The sequence below is a fragment of the Neofelis nebulosa genome, chromosome 2 (assembly GCF_028018385.1).
Source record: "Neofelis nebulosa isolate mNeoNeb1 chromosome 2, mNeoNeb1.pri, whole genome shotgun sequence".
Lineage (NCBI taxonomy): Eukaryota > Metazoa > Chordata > Mammalia > Carnivora > Felidae > Neofelis > Neofelis nebulosa.
Window position 1 is genome coordinate 136,337,102 of NC_080783.1, and position 21,378 is coordinate 136,358,479.

The following is a 21,378-nucleotide window of genomic DNA, read 5'->3' on the forward strand; positions in this document are numbered from 1 at the left end:
CACACACTCACAACCAAAAAAGGTGATGCAGAAAATTTTCAAATTTCTCTGAAACTAAAGTTGCTTCCCTGTTTTAAAAAGAGTCTATAATTTAGGTCTATAAAAAGAATGTACTTAGCACTCAATAGTTAGGAGCTCTTACCACAATTCAACAGAATAGGAACATTTCACTAAGTTTCTATAAAAACTTTAACAAATTTCTTAGAGCATTCATAATTAAAGGGCTCCCTGACACAGCAAGACAAGACGTTGAAAAGTATTCTATTTATACCCAGTTAAATGCTGATTCCCTTACAGTGGCAGGCACTTTCTGAAATCCTATAGAATATCAACAATCACATATCAGAACATCATAGTGTTCCCATTTTTTAAATTATTGTTTGTGCTAGAAATTTTCAGAAATTCATAGTCATCCCTTTTAACAACCAGAAGGTAAACTATAGATACTCAATCATCGTTAAGATTTCACACATTCCCAGCAAATTAATTTCTAGTTTGATTCTATATACAGCACTTTATGTTGAGGCAGGACATATTCATTCTCTCTCCAGCAGCTATGAAAGTTCATGTGACATAGGATAAGATCCTCTCTCCCTCTTCCTTGTACTTCAATTAAAATGCTCAGTGCTGCTTCAATTCCCAGAAAATTAAACTGACTTAATTAGGGCAGATGTCAAAATAATTAACAGGCCTATAGTAGATAAGTATGCTATTAAAAGCAATACAGCTGTAATTAAACTGAAGGTGTAATCTTTATAAAAGAATCCTACATGTGTGTACAAGTGGAAGCCAATGAAATAACATTATCCAAAAGATGTCACCACATGTAAATGTGACCTTCCCATACAAGAACTCAGCTCGATGCTAACAGTTCTGATTTTAAATAAAAGTATAAAAACCTCTCCAGTATAAAGTACACAGACATACTGTATTTTTTTTAATGTTAACATTCACACATCTAGGATATAATACAGACAATATCTGTAATAAGAATGCTGAACACAAGAAGTTTCATTTTTATAATTTCAGTTAGGTGACAAATGCTATCAAGAGAGATGCTGATACCCAAAAAAATGAAAACATAATTCAAAAAGATATACGCACCCCTATTTATTGCAGCATTATTTGCAATAGCCAAGATATGGAAGCAACGTAAGTGTCCATTGATAGGTGAATGGATAAACAAGATGTGATTGATACACACACACATGCACGCGTGCACACACACACCCACACATACACACTCTCACACACACTGAAATATTACTCAGCCATAAAAAAAGAATGAGCTTTTTTGCCATTTGCAACAATATGGAGGGACCTAGAGGGTATTATGCTAAGTGAAATAAGTCAGACAGAAAGACAACATACAATTTCACTTAGATGTGGAATCTAGAAAACAAAAACAAACAACAAAAGTAGAAATAGAACCATAAATACAGAGAACAAACTGGTAGTTGCCAGTGTGGATGGAGGTAAGGGACAGCCAAAATGGGTGAAGGGGAGTGGGAGACACAGGCCTCTAGTTAAGGAATGAATTAAGTCACAGGGATGAAAGGACAGCATAGGGAATACAGTCAATGGTATCATAACAGTGCTGTGTGGTGACAGATGGTGGCTACACTTGTGGTGAGCACAGCATTTAGACTCATCCAATCACTAGGCTATACACCTGAAACTAATGTAACACTGTGAATCAACTATACTTCAATTAAAAAAAAGATACTGAGTTTTAATGAAGCAACTATACTTCAATTAAAAAAAAAAGATACTGAGTTTTAATGAAGCAACTATACTTTAAAAAAAAAAGATACTGAGTTTTAATGAAGCAACTATACTTCAATTAAAAAAAAGATACTGAGTTTTAATGACAGCTTTGCATTTCTTCTCCCATGAATTTGTCAATCTAAGCATGACACACAGATCAGCTCTATGAGTTGGTAATCATAAAATTAACTGACTAGGAAATAAGGCCAAATTAATCTGAGGAAAAATACTGATTTTTATGACACAAAAATACACTTTAAAAAAGGGCATAGGAGTATCTCCTAAATGTTGGTAGCTGCTGTAAGCCCACCAGCTCTGGAGTTCCACTGATACTTGAAATGCAAGAAACTCAGGCTTCTTCTTGTGCCTGGGAGATCTTTACCAACATGAGCTGGAAAGGCAAAGTTGGAGGGCCCACGGCCCACACCCAGGGCAAACCAGCTCTCCACCACTGCGACCTGATCACAACTGAAAGCAGTCTGCAGGGAGCCAACGTGACACCCTCCTAATGGAGCCCCCCACACCATCCGAGAGACAGGACGTCCTGCCGGTCAGGGCCCCCCATCCTAAGAAACGGCTAGAGGCTGGGTGGAGGCTCTGTTGACGTGGATGAAGCCTGACACAGGGAACCCTCATGCAAACCGGGACCACGTGCAGCTCATCTTCATCTCTCTGGGTCCCCGGCGAAACGCAGCTCCCCGTCGCCGCTCACATGTCAGGCAAGTACCTCCACCTACTCGAATCTTAAACATAGAAACAAAGGCCTACAAAATGGTATTTCAATTTCTGTCAGCACCGGAGCCATGCTTGTCTGAATAAGTCAGTTAGAGCAGCACTAGGTACTTGAAAAGAACAGTACAATCAATCCCCAACACCTACTAGACAATTAGCATAAAACTCCACAGAAACCAGTTATCAGACTTAAAATCGTGACAGCAGCGCCACCCAGTGGCACTAGGAAATGCTGCATGTAAGGAACTAGACTCCATCCCAGGGTGGCCAGAGAGGTCTCCGGTCGCTCAAATCAAAGACCCCAGTAAAACACCTCACACCATGCTGGAAAATTTAAATGGAATTTGAGGGGCACCTGGGTTGCTCAGTCGGTTAAGCGTCTGACTTGGGCTCAGGTCATGATTTCACAGTTTGTGGGTTCAAGTCCCACGTCAGGCTCTGTGCTGACAGCTCAGAGCTTAGAGCCTGCTTGGGATTCTGTGTCTGTCTCTCTCTGCCCCTCCCCTACTCACCATCTCTCTCTCTCTCTCTCTCTCTCTCTCTCTCTCTCTCTCTCAAAAATAAACATTAAAAAAATTGTTAATAAATAAATAAAATGGAAATTGATCCTCCTCAGAGTCTAACAACCAGGCTTAGAGAAAATGTTATTTCATGTTTTCTGAGTAGCCAACACAAGGGCACCAGATAAGATGCAGAATGTATGTTCTGTAACATATTTGAAACATACTAAAAAAAAAAGGATTCAATATTTATCAAAAATTCAAATTTAACTGGGCATCCTGTATTTTTATTTGCTGACTCTGGAAACCTCAGGGCTCCTATAATCTGAAGGACTCCTGCCCCAAAGTACCCACCCCTAGAGAGCAGAGATTCATTTATATAATCAAGTCTTTCAGTTCACTCAAAGAGGCAGGAACACATCTGCAGCAAGTAAGAGCTGGCTTACCCCAGGATGGTGCCATCCACTAGCAATGGGCAGGGAAGACACTCTGGTCCATTAGGCAAAAGACTAGCTAGAGAAGGGGGAAGTAGAGGGCAAAGTGGGGGCCCAGACGGCTGGGTCATAAAATGGGAGCATGAAATGTCAGATGGGTGGAGGATGGTAGAAAGGAGAGAGGCAGTTCTGGAAGAAAGGGAAAAAAAAGCTAACAAATAAATAAATAGATAAATAAATAAACAAACTAACTAACTAACAACTCTTGCCTCTTGACAACTGTACTTATCTAAGCTGTTCCTGCCAGTGCATAGACCGTGCTACTGTGATTTCCCTCATGGGGCCTGGTGTCAGTGAGCAGGGCTTGGTAAGGGAAGGCCAGAAAAAGTGCCTCCACCGATTATCCACATCCAGGCAAACCTTTCCTTAGGAAGGAATTATTAAAATGGGTTTGTGTTCCAGTTTTCTCAAACAAAATAAACTCGTGTTCTTTTTCCTAAGACTCTAACTGGTTTTGTTTCGCACGATTTGCTGTTTTTGCCTCATCCCCTTGCAGAACCACAGTGACCACCAAGGCCTCACGCACCTTTGCAGTGAACCGCAATCGCCCCATCCGTGTTCTCGCAGATGTTCAGGAACCTTCGCACGATGTTGTCACTGGGCGTGCTGCCGTCTATGAAGAAGAGGTCATAGTGCTCGAAGCCGGCATCTGTGAAGCGCTTTGCCTCGTAAATCTTTTTGTTCAGCCTCACGACAGCAGTCACGTTATGCTTTTTGAAATAAGGAAAGTAGGCTTCAGGGGCGTGCAGAGGATAGCCTGAAGAGAAAACGGAGCTGTAAGCACAAGGCAGGCGTTCCACCTTACACACCCAGAAGCACAAAAGCCCTTCACAATAAAGTTCATGAATCTCAACAGAGCCTAGGAAGAAAGTGCATTTCCCAAGAGGTCGAAGCACATTCCTAAGGCAGCAGCAGTCTGAATAACTGGAGAAAAAAAAAACACCACAGGAGAGGAAAAACCTTTCCTGAGTATTGGAAATAGCTTATGAAAAGTCAAACCTCCACCCATAGGATTCAAATCCTGGCAGCATACGTCCCCCAAACTGAAACAAGGAGCTTCTGGATGCCCTGGAATGTGCTCAGTAGGCCTGGAAAGATTCTTTGTGCTGTTTCTTCCACTTGACAAATACTTTTCAATTACAGTTAAACCCCTTTCGCCAGGGGATTAGTTTCCATCCATAGTGCAATCCATGCCACAAAAGAGATTAATAATTATTAAGCACCTACCATGTGTAAGTAACCATCGCATATGATTTCTTTAAATTCTCAAAACAGCCTGTTATGGTAAGAATAGTTCATCCCATTTAAGAGACTGAGAAACGAAAACAGTTTAACAATTTTTTGTAGACATTTTCTCTTTTGAAGGGTGGGGGTACAGGTAGTGAGCCTCTAAACCCCCTTTTGTTTCGAATGGGTCCAGCATCGTGTGAGTATTCCCAGGAGCTACAGACCTAGACTTGGCCAATCAACAGAGGTGACCCCTGGTGGCTTTGTCCACTGCAGCCCTTGCCCCCAGCCCCAGCTACTAACAGGGGACTCATTTCTCAGCACCCTGATTACCGCATCTGGAACTTCTTCAGGGTTCACGGACTCACAGCATACCAGGTGAGACAATCTACTCAGAACTCATTCAGGGTGGTGAGCCCCACACAAATGGGCAGCAGCAGCCTGCACAGTGAACCAGCAATGGCTGCCCTATGACCTTGGCTACATTTCTTGTTGCCTCAGACTCTGCCTGTGCTGGTCATTTCCTATATTCTCTCAGCTGCGAGCCAACCCTCCCATGCTGGGGCCGGGGTCTGCGGATGGCATTTGCAGCTAGCTTCCTGTCAGTTCAAAAAACAGGAGGCATGAAGCACAACCAGAGTGACTGGAGGCCAGAGGAAGGAGAAGGGATTTCCCTGTGGGGGCCAGCAAGGCTTCGGCAGCAGAACACAGGAGCGGCCAAAGCTCCCAGCACCAGGCTGCAGCCCAGCCCCTACGTATCTGCTCCTCAGCCCCCAAATGCAAACACCAGCTGGGCAGCATTCTCTTCCCAGCTCCTGATACCAGCCTGGCTGCCCTCCCAAGACCCTGGCTGCCGGTGACCTCACTTTCTCCCTTTTTAAAGGCAGTAGCTGTTTCCTCCATAACATTCTGGTTTCCTCAGTGTGGTCCTTTTCCTGTTTAGCCTTCTCTGTAACGAATCCCTTGAATGAAACTTACTCCGTTTGAAATGGTGTGGTTTCCATTTCCCTGCCTGGACCCTGCTGAGACGTGATCTCCCTTGGATCCTGTTCATTTTCTAGGCCTCACTCTCCAGCCTTCCCTTGGAGGCTGTGAGATCCCCAGCGTAATCCCACGCAATGCCTTTTTGGTTTAATTTACCAGAGATGGGTTCTGTTGCCTGTAACCAAGCCCTAACTGGTCTACCTGGCCAAGGTCACACAGTGGATGGCGGCAGAACTGGAAGGCAGGTCGAACTAATCCACAGCCCAGATACGTCATGTTTACAGGCCATGCTGCTTCCGAGCAAACAGGTAATACAGGGCTTATTTTCCATCTTCGGTGTAGAAGCAGTAACTTACACACACACACATTTAGAGAAAACGGGTGCTTTTCTACTTGGAAAAAACAAATCTGTTTTCCTACCAGGCTCAACTTATTTTCCAGCAACAGATTCACAGCCTAAAGGAGAAAAGAACTGTGGTCGGTAGAAGGAAACAAGAGCTTTCCTACCATGTAAGAACGGGAAGAAGAGGACTCACAAACCTATGGGAAGCCTTCCCTTGGTGTGGTAGGCTGATGAGCACTTCTGACCCTGGGTTCCTAGCATACCTGGTACCTCCGTGATGGCACCTGTTACCTGATGTGCTATGGCTGGTTTAGCGTCAATCCCCTCCCCTCCTCTGCCAAGACTGGAAGAATATTTCTTTTCACCTATTAATTTCCATCAGGAGTAAATGGCATTATAGGTAATATACCTAAATCAACTATTAAGAGAAACTATGTGTCCATTTGGATAAAAAAAAACAAAAACACTGGACAGTTATCCAAATATGGCGATAGGATACAGAAATAATAATGATAATGGTAATAATCATAACTAACATTTACTAAGCACTTACTCTGTGCCAGGCACTAAACTTAAGTGCTTCAGATAGGTCATCTCATTAAACCTTGCAATTAGCCAATTACTGCTGCCTAGAAAAGTGAACGGGCTCACACACACAGCTGGTAAGAGACAGAGGCAGTATCTGAACCCTGGCAGTGAGAATCCAGGGCCTGTGCTGGGGCTGATTTCAAGTAAGATCCAACCTGATTCTATCTGTTAGGTCTCCAAATAAAGGAATATTACATGAACATTAGAGGCTGCACTTCCTAGAGCTGGTGAGCATGTTTCTTTAAAATCCCTCAAACTCTTTCAAGTGAGCCGTAACCAATGACAATGACAATATCCTACAACCTCTGAATAACTGTGGGTATTATCACTGCATTTGGGACTGATTTTAGCAACGTGCAGAACGGAGCATTCATCAGCCCCGTCCTCTATTTGGCCGCTAGATGGCGCCCTGGCATCAATAAAGCACAGGCAGAGCCCAAGAGCAGAGTGAAATCTGAATTTCAGAGCAGAGAGATTTAAAATTCATCTCTTCCCAGCCCCTCATTTAAAGCTGAGAAACTGAAGAACAGCAAAGGACTAGTCCACACAGGCATTATTAAGAGTAAAAACCTCAAAATGGGCAGGCAAATGTAGGACGCGATAAAATATGTTTATTAGGCTAATTAATGAGAAAAATGTAATCAGAATATCTGCTATCTAATAAGCACCTATTATGTGCCTGACGCTGTGCCAGACACTTCATATAATATCTCTAATCTTCACTACATGCCTGCATTGTGCATCCTATTCCCCCTCGCCCCCCCTCCCCCCATTTGGTATACAAGGAAACTGAAGCTGGGAGAAGTTGACGGGGTCTGGGAAGTTCACACAGCCAGTAAGGGGCAGTCAGGCTCCATGGCCCAGCTGTGCATACCTGCTTCTGTCATGAAAGGATCAGGCAGAATCGGCTTCAAATTGTTGCAATTCCCTCTCAAGCTTTCTCTGTTCTTTTTCTTTCTTTTTGTTTTAAATAGAGATAAGAAGGACATTGCCATCGGAGAGTTTGGGGGATTTTTTGGAAAACTGGAAATCCAAAATACGTTTATTTCTACCACTATATTATTCACGCAGCATCTCAAATTTAAGCAAAAAAAGGTAGAGCTCAACAACAACAACAAAGGTAAGGGCCCTTCTCTCCCTCACCATCAAAATAATGTGAACCAAGACAACTGTAAAAATTGTATTTGCTCTCTGTGGACAAAACACACACTTGAGACCCTTACAATGCATTCTGCCCAGATCCCAAGATTTTAGGGCTTCTTTTGTTACATCCTAACAAATGGCTATTTGAGTGTTCATTTCTTTAAAATCTACCTTCTCTACTAACCCCTAAATGACTTTCAGCCTCCTCAGGAAACAGAGTTTCTCAATTAAAAAAAAAAAAAGCACCCAGATTACACTGTAATTGGATCAAGTTTATTAATCCTATCACACAATTATTTTCTTAAGCTCAAAAAACATTTACAAAGTAGTTAAAGCCCTTTTACAAAAACTACAATGAAGCTTCTAATGAATATCAGATCTTAAAATGGGGAGTCCAGCAGAGTATCAATATTTACCAACGACAGCCTTAAGTGAGAATGCTCTAGGCATCATAAAAACCAACAAATACTAGGTGAGCAGCCCTTTCAGAACTTTTTTTCTCAATGTAAGAGGGTACAATATATGCGGGGGGGGGGGGGGGAGATGTAGATAGAGCAATATTTTAAAGGGCTTATTTCTAGATTATATAATTACAAGTGACTTTCCTTTATATTGCTTAAATTTTCTATAGTAAACATGTACTTCTGTAATAAGATGAAAAAGAACATAGAATTTGCACTGCCACTTTCTGGCTGTGTAAACCTGGGCAAGTCAGGTAACTCCTCTGAGCCTCTATCTTCTCTTCCATAAAATAACTACCACCTCCCCCAGAGGGTGGTTCTGATTATTACGAAGATATGTGCACAAAAGGCTTAGCACCATTCCTGGCATATAAGCAAATGGTAGCTACAATTATTTCCCAGTATTACAATATGCAACCAAAAAGAATTTTTAAAGATTTTTGACAATTAAGGAAGTACAGTCTTCCCTTTATAAAATAAAAAAGACACAGGGATGTAATAGCATAGGAAATATAGTCAATAATATTGTAACAACTTTGCATTATGACAGATGGTAACCAGACTTAACGTGGTAACCATGTCCTAATGTATAGAAATATCAAATCACTATGTTACACACCTAAAACTAATACAATATTATAGGTCAACTGTTATTCAATTTAAAAAAGTTGTTACATAAAATATTCATAGCCTTTTATCTGCTGATTCTACTACTTAAGAATTTAGAGAAGAAATGAGAACTACAAAGAAAATGCATGAATGTGTTTGCCAACCATGACAGTTTTAAAAAGAGAAAAACTGTAAACAATGTAGATTTCATTGAAAAAGTAATTAATTAACAGCATTATGGCACATTGCTGAATAATATACAATGCAGTCATGGAAAAGTATAATGAAAATCTACATTTACTACCATGGAAAGAAGTCTGTAATATGTGAAGTGAAAAAAGCTGATATGAGACAGGAATCATGATGCTATACTTATAAAGAAAGAAAGGTTTACTTTTATAAGTGTGTGTGTGTATTCCACTGGAAGAGGGGGAAGTGTGTGCAAGCAAATACAGAGAAGCAGATGGAAAGAAAATTAAAACCCCTATTATCCCACCACCAACTATTAACCCTTGAAAACTTGGGTAGAATTACAGGTCATTTTTATGCTTTTTTTAAATTCACCTGCATTTTATTTTTTTCATATATTTTTTCATATGTATTACCTCTCAAAATTTTTTAAATGATTCTTTCCATTACACCTCTCATCTTCTCTTTAAGAAAATGTCACAAGGGGCGCCTGGGTGGCTCAGTCTGTTGAGCATCTGACTTTGGCTCAGGTCATGATCTCTTTCACGAGTTTCAGCCCCACATCAGGTTCTGTGCTGACAGTGCAATGCCTGGAGCCTGCTTCGGATTCTGTCTCCCTCTCTCTCTGCCCCTCCCCTGCTCTCACTCTGTCTCTCTCTCTCTCTCTCAAAAATAAATAAACATTAAAAAAAATTTTTTTAAAGAAAAAGAAAATGTCACAAAACATGTGAATCTTAAATAGCAAAACTCTTTCAACTTTGTCAAATGAACACCCGCTGACAGAGCCACTACTGAAACCATGCACCTACCAAGATGTTCTGGGTCTGAGTCAGATTGTTTTGCACAGGAGGCCAAAGGTAAGTGTAATCAATCCTGTCTTGAAAGACCAACCACCAGAAAGCAGTTTCCCTGGGCACATAACATGTTAGTCCTAACAACCCGCATGACAGAGGGTTAGTTAGTCAATGTCTGGAGCAAAGTTCATTAGCAAATTCATGAATGAGAAGATGTAATTCTGGCTTCAGTACAGAGGCCTCCTATTTGAGAGCTTAAGTCTCTAGACCCGCCTTCCCCATCACAGGGAAAGCATGATTCAAGGAGAGTTCCCTGGAAGGTGTGTCATGGGCGTGAACTGAGGAGCACATGTGTGGGAGTGCAAACAAATTAGCAAATCTAAATGCATGAATAACAACGTACAATGAAACTAGAGTTTAGAATTAATACTTGGGATGACGTGGGATTCCTGAGTGGCTCAGTCGGCTAAGTGTCCAACTTTGGCTCAGGTCATGATCTCAGGGCTAGTGAGTTTGAGCCCCTCGTGGGCTCTGTGCTGACAGTTTGGAGCCTGGAGCCTGTTCAAATTCTATGTCTCCCTCTCTCAAAAATAAATAAACATTAAAAATTTTTTTTAAAATACTTATGATGATGATAATGCAGAAAGAATAAATCTCAATCAGGGGTTTTTGGATTATGTTCCTTCAAAACACTGATGTTCCACTGAGAACAAACTGAGGGTTGATAGGGGGTGGGAGGGAGGGGAGGGTGGGTGATGGGCATTGAGGAGGGCACCTTTTGGGATGAGCACTGGGTGTTGTATGGAAACCAATTTGACAATAAACTTCATATATTGAAGAAAAAAAAAAAAAAAAAAAACACTGATGTTCCAGAGCTGTGAGCAGATAAGGAGCTATTGTGTTCATAAGTGAAATTTTTAAATTTTATGTACTCCTCCCATAAATTATCCTTAAATCTTTGGTGCCTATCAATACTTGTCTTCTAGGAAGGTAACAGATGAAATTAAGTAGAAAATAAACATTAAAGGGAAAACTCATGTAACTGATCATATGTCATTCAAGAGGCTTATTTTTTTGTTTTGCTTTTTTTTTTGGCGTCCTGAGTATGTATGCCACTGGCTATACCTATACTGCAAATGAGTAACTTAATGACTGTCAGCTAGAAAAGTATTCTTGTCATCATAATGGAACTAAATAAATAGATCAACATTTATTTGATGTAATAAATAATAAAAAAAATAAATAGATCAACAATAAATAGATCACTAAATAAATAGTGGCAACATTTAGAAGCCAAGCTCTGGGATGGAGTACTAGTTCCCCCATTACTCTGGACAAAACCCTACTCATAAGCCTCCGTTTCCTCCTCTGCAAAATGGAGATAAATGTACCTATACCTCATACAGGGTTGAGTGTGCATTAAGTGAGATAATGCTGTGACTGGCTAGTAACTAGTGCACAGCAAGCACTCAATAAATGACACCTGTTGACACCACCATCGTCATTACTGTGCCACATGATGTTCCCCAGAGCATACCTTGACATAGCACCCCACCACCAAATCTCAGAACAACGGACAAAGTGCAACAATCTGCTGATTGGTTTGACCAGTTTGCTTCTCAGATTCTTCTTTCATAACTGGGTCAAGCAAAGTGAGCATCCTATTTATGGCAATCTAAAAATTTTCTAGTTTTTAAACAGTGATTATTTACCACCTACTAAACTATAATACTTAAGACACTAATTACTACTGTTCAATTTTTGACTAATAGATATTCTTTGGAGAATATTATCAAAAGAAAGGATTATCTGAAGAAATTAAAGAAGATGAACTGAAATAAATGTTTGAATGGTAAAGTAAAGAAAAACCTACCATTTTCAATTTTGCTTTTTGGATGTGGTCCACTAAATGCTAAAAATTTTCCTGGAACAATCCAGTTGAAGTCACCATTTTCAACTCGCTGGCAGAATTTTGTGAGAAAAGAGAAGAAAAATATTTTATAATTCTTATACAACTTAGGAAACCCTTACAAACAAAACTGGTTTTTACTCTGTTAGTACTATTGGACGTACATGAAGACAAAGTAATATAGCTTAAAATAAAAACATGCATCTGATTCTCAAAATCATATTTCAATACACTTCAGAAAAAGTTTTCTGTAGACTGTATGAAAAGTTAGGAAAACTTTATTTAAAGTGGGGGTACTTTGCTTAAAATAATTTTGTGTCCTGGCTACTCTGCAATGACATGAGATGAAAACAAATATTACTTGTCCCTGCAATAAATAAAAGGGCAAGAAGATAAAGGACAGAAAATATAAGCACTTTCTATGAACATGGTAAACATATTTTAAAGAATGAAAAAAAATTATAAATATCAGGGTCATAGTGAACACAATTCCTTATTTATTTATTTATTTTTTTTTTTTCTGTTTTTATAGGTGGCTACTGTTGTCAGGGCTGATTTTTAGACTGGGAAACAGGAGACAAGAGTGAGAACAGAGGATCATTAAACCCTCAAGGTATACCACAAACTCAAGTCAGCCAAGATCTATGGCAGGAGTGGCAAACCCAAACAGCGACACGGATCTGACAAGACACATAAATAAAGGCAGGTGCGGGGCGCCTGGGTGGCTCAGTCAGTTAAGCAGCCGAATTCGGCTCAGGTCATGACCTCGCGGTCCGTGAGTTCGAGCCCCACGTCGGGCTCTGGCCTGACAGCTCAGAGCCTGGAGCCTGTTTCAGATTCTGTGTCTCCCTCTCTCTTACCCTCCCCCATTCATGCTCTGTCTCTCTCTGTCTCAAAAATAAATAAACGTTAAAAAAAAATTAAAAAAAAAAAAAAGGCAGGTGCTCCTCAGCTCTGGCTAATTTAGTCACCTTGCAGGAAAGGCTAACTGAATGTGGCTGATTTTCTGAATGCATTTTCAGGTGAAATCTCTCTGTATGTAATGTTGACTATTTTAAGTTTTTAAATATTATGAAACTAAATAAAACACACCTGCGGGTCGACTTTGATCATCAGTTGTCAACCTCTGGTCTACACTCTCTAAAAGATCCTCAGAAAAGGCCTGAAGACCAGCATCCTCCCACTGCTCCGTTATCTCCTCCACTGTCTTACCTTCCCAACATGCCTCTAAACCCATGGAACACTGGGGCAAGGCTGAGGGTACTCAACATTTTGCAGGGAATTAGGACATATCTGTGCAACGCATCATAAAATACATGTGTCGCTTCTCCACATAAGCATTCTTTAGCCCACCTGCAAACCGCCCCCCCCACCCATCCACCCACCAGGCCCACCTTCTCCTCCCCATCTCCACCCTCAGGGCTCTCTAGCACTGCACAGATACCTCCCCAGGCTGGGAAGGAAGGCAGTTCTCTTTACTGGGCCAAGAGTATCCATTAAAAAAGCTCTCTCCTCCACCACTACATGGCAAAGACCTCAATGGTAAGAATATTTATCAAATACAGTCTACACTCTACCACAGGAGCTCTTAAGTATTTGTTAAATTAATTGGGAGTAATGCTATCAAGGAAACCTGGAACCTCTACTTTATTTATACTACCATTATCATTTCCCATTTTCATGAAAATCAAAAGTTAGCTGTACAATTTCTATGTTTCAAATGAGATGTTTCTTTCTAGTTAGCAAAAGTTACAAAAATAAAACTTTTCATGACACTATAAACGTCTGAATTGTGTTCATCTAACTGTAATAAATATAATATCCCCATAATGCTAGAAATAAAATCTTAGGAATACTGTGAGTGCTATCACATGCCAAGTTATATCTCAGGTATAACTATCTATTTATAACAATTTGAATAAAGAATCTAATATATAGCTCTATGATAATTAAACTTTTTCTTGTTTAAAGAAAGCAGTCTCTAATGTTCCAATGTCCCTCTTAAATAATTAATAAACTTAAAACATTACTTAAAAATTCAAAAATAAAAGTCTGCTCTAATCATCAAAAGGCTAAACGCAATTCTTTATGAACAGTAAAAGAAAACAGGTTTCTGTGTTCACTATTTCTGTATCCTTGACCACTAGGTAAGCCTAGATAAATATATTGTGTTACGTCTGTTAATTTGGATTACAGACATCCATTTGGTTAAACAGTAACCTTTTATAATCAATCATATGGAGAAAGGCAATGGACTCACTAAGATACATTCACTCACAAAACCAAAAGAATACGTTTGCAAATCTGCCTACCCAAAAAGATAAACATTAGGTAATACTAGACTATATTCAGTAGCCTGGATAAGGCTGATGGAGTAAACGAAATTTGGGTCCCAGATCCAAATCTGAAAAAAAGTTAATAAGGAAGTTACAGCTTTTAACTGACTAATGTAACATAAGCTTACTTTGGTAAGGTTCCCAAATTAATATTTGTGCCTTCTATCACAGTGAATGATACAAATGTCAATATTTATCAATAATAAAATATTTAAGATGACACAAATTGGTTTTCTAATTAAATACACACACACACACACACACACACACACACACACACAGACACTTCAAAGAAATCTAAATCAGACAGGAACTTAAGGTACTTTCCAACCCTACCACATTTTATAAACAAACATCTCAGCAAGGGCGAGGCAAGAGGATGGTTTTACCGCTTACATTCCAAAGCCTACTGCCTACCAAGTACTACTTAGGAAAACCACACGTTCTTCACTATAATAAAATTAAAAAAAAAAAAAAAAAACTGAATTCCTGAAACTGATACATTTAAATGTTAATATTCACTTTACTACAGGAGTCTTCAGTCTACAAAAGATTCGCCAGGTTTCTTTGAAATAGTTAACTGTGCTGGTGCATTTAAAATATCATCTGAGGGGCTCCTGCGTGGCTCAGCTGGTTAAGCATCTGACCTTGATCTCTGCTCAGGCCTTGATCTCAGGGGTGTGAGCACAAGCCCTGCCCAGTGTGGAGCCTACTTTAAATAAATAAAAAAATAAATGTATGTTTGGAAAACAAAGAACTCAAAGTTGCTTACAAAAAAGTAAATAGCAGTATTAAAACTGAAAAAATAAAAAAATTAAAAGTAACTGACTTGAAAACATAAATTTTTACATCTAAGAAATATATCCATGCCAGTAAGGCATACCTCTGTTGTACTGGTCACAAAATATATTTTTCAGTCCAAATGCTGAAAATCAATTGGCCTTACACCACTGTAATAGACAGTAAAATAGAAAAGACAGACCTTGAGCTTAACAAGTACAGGATTGATCCCCTTTATCAACAGATAGGTTTCCTAAGACAACATGGACAAACTGTTTTTAAGCACATTTCAACATTCATTAAAACATTTGCTGAGCCTTTATTATACATTAACGACTATCACTCAGTGTCACATATAAAATAATAAAAAGTATCTTCTCTGTCATCTTAAGGAGTCTGAAAGCAAGTGGGAGTGATCAATAACAGTAATAATAATAGATGCAAATACATATTTACCACCAACTCTGTACTAGGCACTGCTCATTCAGTCCTTACAGAAATCCTATGAGGTGGGCGCTACTCTAGTCTCTATTTTACCCATTGCTACAGACTGAATGTGTGTGTCCCCTCAAAATTCACACATCAAAACCTAATCCACAATATGATGGTATGTGGAGGTGGGGTCTTTGGGAGGCGGTTAGGACATAAGGATGGAGCCCTCACGAATGGGACAAGCATCCTTATAAAAAAGACCCCAGAGAGCTCCCTTACCCCTTGTACCATGTGAGGACCCAGGGAGAACATGGCCACAGAAGAAGGCCACCAGACACCAAACGTGCTGGTGCCTTGATCGGGGATCTTCCAGCCTCCAGAACTGTGAGACTGTTTGTTGTTTAAGCCACACAGTCTATGGTATTTTTGTTACAGCAGCCCAAACTAAGACACCCATTTAAAAAAAAATAAAGAGTTGCATTAAACTTTGAAACGTGGGGCGCCTGGGTGGCTCAGTCAGTTGAGTGTCCAACTTTGGCTCAGGTCATGATCTCATGTCTGTGGGTTTGAGCCCCACATCAGGCTCTGTGCTAACAGCTCAGAGCCTAGAGCCTGCTTCAGATTCTCTGCCTCTCTCTCTCTCTGCCCCTTCCCTGCTCACTCTGTCTTTCTATCTCTCAAAAATAAACATTAAAAAAAAGTGCTATAATAGAAGTATGTAAGAGGTTTAACAGTGGCACAAGACTATTTGAAAAATCAAAAAGAGGGGCGCCTGGGTGGCTCAGTCGGTTAAGCGTCCGACTTCGGCTCAGGTCACAATCTCGCGGTCCGTGAGTTCGAGCCCCACGTCGGGCTCTGGGCTGATGGCTCAGAGCCTGGAGCCTGCTTCCGATTCTGTGTCTCCCTCTCTCTCTGCCCCTCCCCCGTTCATGCTCTGTCTCTCTCTGTCTCAAAAATAAATAAAATGTTAAAAAAAAAAATAAAAAAAAAATCAAAAAGAACTAAAAAGTCTCTTTTTATTCATTAAAAAGCACCTTCCTTGGGGTGCCTGGGTGGCTCATTCGGTTGAGCGTCTGACTTCAGCTCAGGTCATGATCTCACAGTTTGTGGGTTCAAGTCCCGCATCAGGCTCTGTGCTGACAGCTTGCTCAGAGCCTGCAGCTTGCTTCAGATTCTGTATCTCCTTCTCTCTCTCTGCCCCTCCCCCGCTAATGCTCTATCTCTCTCTGTCTCTCAAAAATAAATAAATGTTAAAAAAAATTTTTTTTAATAAAAGCAACTTCCTTACATTTTCCTAACTTCTAAAACAATAAAATAGTGTTGATGGTATAGTTGTATTACATAAACACAAATATGCTGCAGTGATTGGTACTTTATGTGCTTAAAGCAAAGCAAATATTTGAGTTATTTGGTTTAAATTAAAATGGCATGCCATCTGGCATCTTAAATAATCAAACTCTAGATTATTAATTTAGATTTGCTGTTGAGAGACAGTGTGGTGGAGGGAAAGAGGGCCCCATGTGGATGACTGTTTCACCTCTGCTAGCTCCAGCTGGGGTGGGGAGACACTGATGGTAGAAAACACTTGGGGGAGGGGCTGGGTGGCTCAGTGGGTTGAGCATCTGATTCTTGATTTCAGCTCAGATCATGATCTCACAGTTCTTGAGATCGAACCCTGCATCAGGCTCTGCACTGAGAGCATGGAACCTACTTGGGATTCTCTCTCTCCCTCTCTCTGCCCCTCCCCTGCTCACTCTCTCCCTCTTTCTCAAAATAAATAAATAAACTAGGAAAAAAAAAAAAAACACTTAGGGGACTGCTCCAGCAGCTCAAACCAATGACGCCTCTACTGATGCAGCCACAGGGAGCACAAACCCAGTGTAAGTTTGCAGGTGCCCTCCAGTGCTCAAGACATGATTATTTGAGGCCACCAGCACATACACGATGGTTGAAAATTGGAAACAGGTGCCCTCACCCATGAAGAGTGTGTTCAACCACAAACCAGAACCCTAGAGAGCAGCAGCATTTCAGGTGGATAAAGGAAGAGAAAGTACTTGCAAAGGAGACTGAGAAGGATGGCCAGAGACTCAAGGAAGAGAAAAGCAAGAGATGGATCCTTACAAGTTAGGGAAGGAAAGCAAGTATCCAGAATTAGAGAGTGGCCACAGGATAAATTAAGTAGGAAGAAGACCAAACACAACCATCTGGTTTTGCTAACTTTTGTATTAGCAAGGACAGGTCCGGCAGACTCACAAAAGTAAAGACCAGACCATAATCAACTAATGACTGAATAATAACAGAGTCAAGACTGCTCTCTTAAGAAGCTTGGAAGTAAAAGAAAGGATAGAAACCAAACAGCAATTAAAGAGGAAGGAAAAAACCATGGGAAATTTCTTAGGACAAGGTAGACCTCAAAACATTTTAGAGTCAACCAACATGACCTTTGAGCCAGCAATAGGTGTAATGGATTAACAGATGTGGAAACACTGGGTGCCTCCACATTTGCAGGTGCAGTGTCCAGGAAGGAATTTTGCTTCCTTGAACTTGTAGCCTTTGAGTGGTATACTCAATACTACAAGATAGCCCCAGGGAAATGCTTCTAATAGTTCTTTGAGTAGTCAAATCACTGTGGGAGGCATACCTCCACCGTTCCTCCAGGTGGTCAGGACATGCTCACATACCTGCACTCTGGAGCTTGCTTGACCCCAGTCCTATGGCAGGAATTCACAATTACAAGGGCAGAAATTCACATTTTTCCAATTCCATAATCCATGAACAAGAGGGCAGACCAAGCAAGCAGCACCGAGATTACATTCTAGTTTGCTCTACAAACTCTAACCCAAAGCAGTCTTGAAACATCATACCTTAGGTGTTCAACAGCATTGAGTCCTGCTGTTGACCTGAGGTGACACACTGAGCAAAGGAAAACCCAACGAATGTTACCAGTTCTCAAGGTACATACAAAAAACATCCTCAGGAGTCTACACCACCTGGTCAGTTTGACAATTTACTTATTAACAGCAATGAAGGATGACAAAGTCAACCTGGAGACAGTCTCTGCTCATATATTAAACTAAACTGATGTTACATGGACTCCCTGCTTGAAGATTATAATCCCTAGCAATCCTGTGTTACAAATAACTGGTTAAAAAAAAAATCTCACTATCAGAACACAGACTGGCTGGTAATGAAAGAATGAAACATCATTTATTGATGCTGTCTACCATAGTTAATACCTTTTTCTCTTGGAGTTTACTACAAAATCAGAATGAATTCTTAATTAATAAATCTTGGTCACTTTCATTAGAAAGTAGTTATTTTTAGCAAATTATATAAAATATTTTGAAATACGCTACACTCCTGTTTTTAGTATGCATTCGGTCATGTCTTTATTCTTTCATTTTACAAACATTCAATGACTGCCCACTATGAGCATACTATGCTACTGGTTACTTAGACAAAGATGAGTAAGACTTGGTTCCTGACCTCAAGTAGCCAGAGTGCAGGGAAGACACAGATGTGTAAATAGAGCATCAAGCAACACTGTGTGAGAAGAGCTCCCACAGAGCTAAGAATAACTTAGACACATGCACATAAATATGGTGGGCAGGAAAGAAGGGATCACAGGCAGGAGGGGGGAACAAGAGCATGCCGGAAGGCACAAAAGCATGCAGCTGCGAAGCCCATGAAGGACTTAACATAAGAGACTGATATAAATAGACACAATTTCTAAAACATATACTCTGATAGTAATATGAACACTTGATGGAAGAGGCCCAAGAGTCAACAAAGACCCTTGGGGCACCTGGGTGGCTCAGTCAGTTGAGCATCTGACTCTTGATTTCAGCTCAGGTCATGATCTTACAGTTGTGGGATAGAGTCCCACATTAAGCCCCACATCAGGCTCCATGCTCAGCATGGAGCCTGCTTAAGATTCTCTCCTTCTGCCTCTCTCCCCTGCTGTGCTCTCTCTCTCTCTTTCTCTAAAATAAAATTGAAAAAGAAAGAAAGAAAGAAAGAAAGAAAGAAAGAAAGAAAGAAAGAAAGAAAGAAAGAAAGAAGGAAGGAAGGAAGGAAGGAAGGAAGGAAGGAAGGAAGGAAGGAAGGAAGGAAGGAAGGAAGGAAGGAAGGAAGGAAAAGAGAAAAGGAAGGAAGGAAAGACCCATTCCCAGACATGCAGAATTGACCAATGCTTCCTTATAAACAGTTCCCACGTGGGCTACATTGTAATGTGGCTAAGATAATGTGAAATCACCTTCTAGAATAGCAATGCTCTTTTACCTAAAGAATACCCTGTAGGTGAAAATAGCAATAAAAATGACTTATTGCTAGAAAAATCACTAGAATATCTCAGGAGCAAAATTTTCCACATTCAGCCTGTCATGAATGAATGAGAAATTCTGTGTAGACAACTGATCTGCTCAGCAAGAAAATGGGGCTTGTGGTGAAGGTCAAACATGATAAATTCACAGAACGAGGCAGAGGGATATATAGATTCTAAGATAGCAGATGGTAAGAATAAAGGTTCTCACCCCATACATGAAGAGATGAAATTACAGGTAACCTCTTGAGAAAGAAAAAAAAAAAAAACTGGACCCAGCAAATATACTGAGCAAATAGAAGGTATTTAATAAGTGTTCAATAAACAAACTGAAAAGTAATCAACTGAAGGCCACAAAGAATGTAATGCAGCTTCTTGACCCCCATATAACAAAAGTTTATCTGTACACCGTTATTTCTGTAGAACAAAGCTTTCCAACAAAATGTAGATCCCTGGGCAGAGATGGGGACAGCCAGAGTCCCCTAGGCCAGTCATCAACAGCTATGAGCTATGACCACAGGGTGCTGAGCAAATATTATTTTCCATGTGTACCTTGAGGAGAGGAACAAAAGGAGGCCCTATGCAGTGACTCCACACAGGCAGTAACCAGTCTTTCTGTCACCAGGTCTGCAGTAGCCAAGCATGGCTCTAACCACATCCATCAAGTAACCACTGTTAACGTGGTCCAGGTTTGTCAGCATGGAAAAGCAAAGGGCCAAGTCCATAATTCCAGGACATATCCTCATACTGACAATGCTGCTTCAGTGAAAGCATTTTTTTTTTCTCAAAAAAAGGAATAATTTATGGGAGGGGGGAGATAAAAAGATAGTGGAAGATATAAAATAGCTCAGAGAAAGGAGTCAAAGTGATTTCGTAGTTTTTTGAAGTAGGCTTTACATAAACTTTAAGCTCCATCTAATCCCCAAAAAGGTATTTACGGCAATTCCTCGAGATTGCGTGGGCCAAATTCGGGATGGGGTAATGAACATAAGCCACAGCGGTGAGGCATATCCACGTGCTGCCACTGAAGCTTGTTTCCTTGCACTTCTCTCCTCCTCCCGTCTCCCCAGGACAGGGTGCTGCTGAGTTGGTCTGTGTGTGGCCAACATAGACACATCATCAAAAAGGACAAGCCTTCTGGTAAACAGGAGAAAGCCCCTCGGAGACAACCAAACCACAAACTAAAGACACAACTTCAAATTCTCTTTGATAAATAACAACTGCTTAAAAGCAGCACCATTAATGATTAGTGGCGTGTAGGCAAGGCCTTATTTACCCAAGAAAGAATGTTAAAAAGATTGACCGAAGGGGCACCTGGGTGGCTCAGTTGGTTGGGTGTCTGACTTTGGCTCAGGTCATGATCTCACGGTTTGTGGGTTCGAGCCCTGAGTTGGGCTCTGTGCTGACAGCTCAGAGCCTGGAGCTTGCTTCAGATTTTATGTCTCCCTCTCTCTCTGCCCCCACCCCACTCATGCTCTGTCTCTCTCCCTCTCTCAAAAATAAATAAACGTTTAAAAAAATTAAAAAAAAAAAGGTTGACTGAAGGCAGACTCAGTGGATGGATGCTGTTATTTCTAGGTCTCCCAAGCAGGACATCATGAGCAGTAACAGTATAGAGGTATGGCCAGGGTACAGCTCCTCACATCTGCTTAGGTGAATAATTTGAATACTCAAGCTCTTCCATCTTCATTGTTGTTTGCCAGGGCAAAAGGTCTATTTCCATTTTTCAAGTGACCTGATTAATGGCTAGGTTTTGAAAGAGTGGCTGC

At 40.6% G+C, this 21,378-nt stretch overlaps 1 protein-coding gene across 10 annotated transcripts in view; it reads right to left on the reverse strand.

Moving 5' to 3' along the window:
- Nucleotides 1–21,378, reverse strand: part of CDC14A (cell division cycle 14A) — a 187,151-nt gene that overhangs the window by 73,866 nt on the left and 91,907 nt on the right. For all 10 annotated transcript variants that reach the window (XR_009257914.1, XR_009257913.1, XM_058716415.1 and 7 more), the window contains 2 exons: nucleotides 11,705–11,792; nucleotides 4,020–4,250 (listed from right to left, as the gene is read on the reverse strand). Coding sequence is in view for 7 of the 10 variants with exons in the window: in XM_058716415.1 (XP_058572398.1) it covers nucleotides 4,020–4,250; nucleotides 11,705–11,792 (319 nt within the window). In the remaining 3 variants the exon portion in view is untranslated. The remainder of the gene's footprint in view (nucleotides 1–4,019; nucleotides 4,251–11,704; nucleotides 11,793–21,378) is intronic.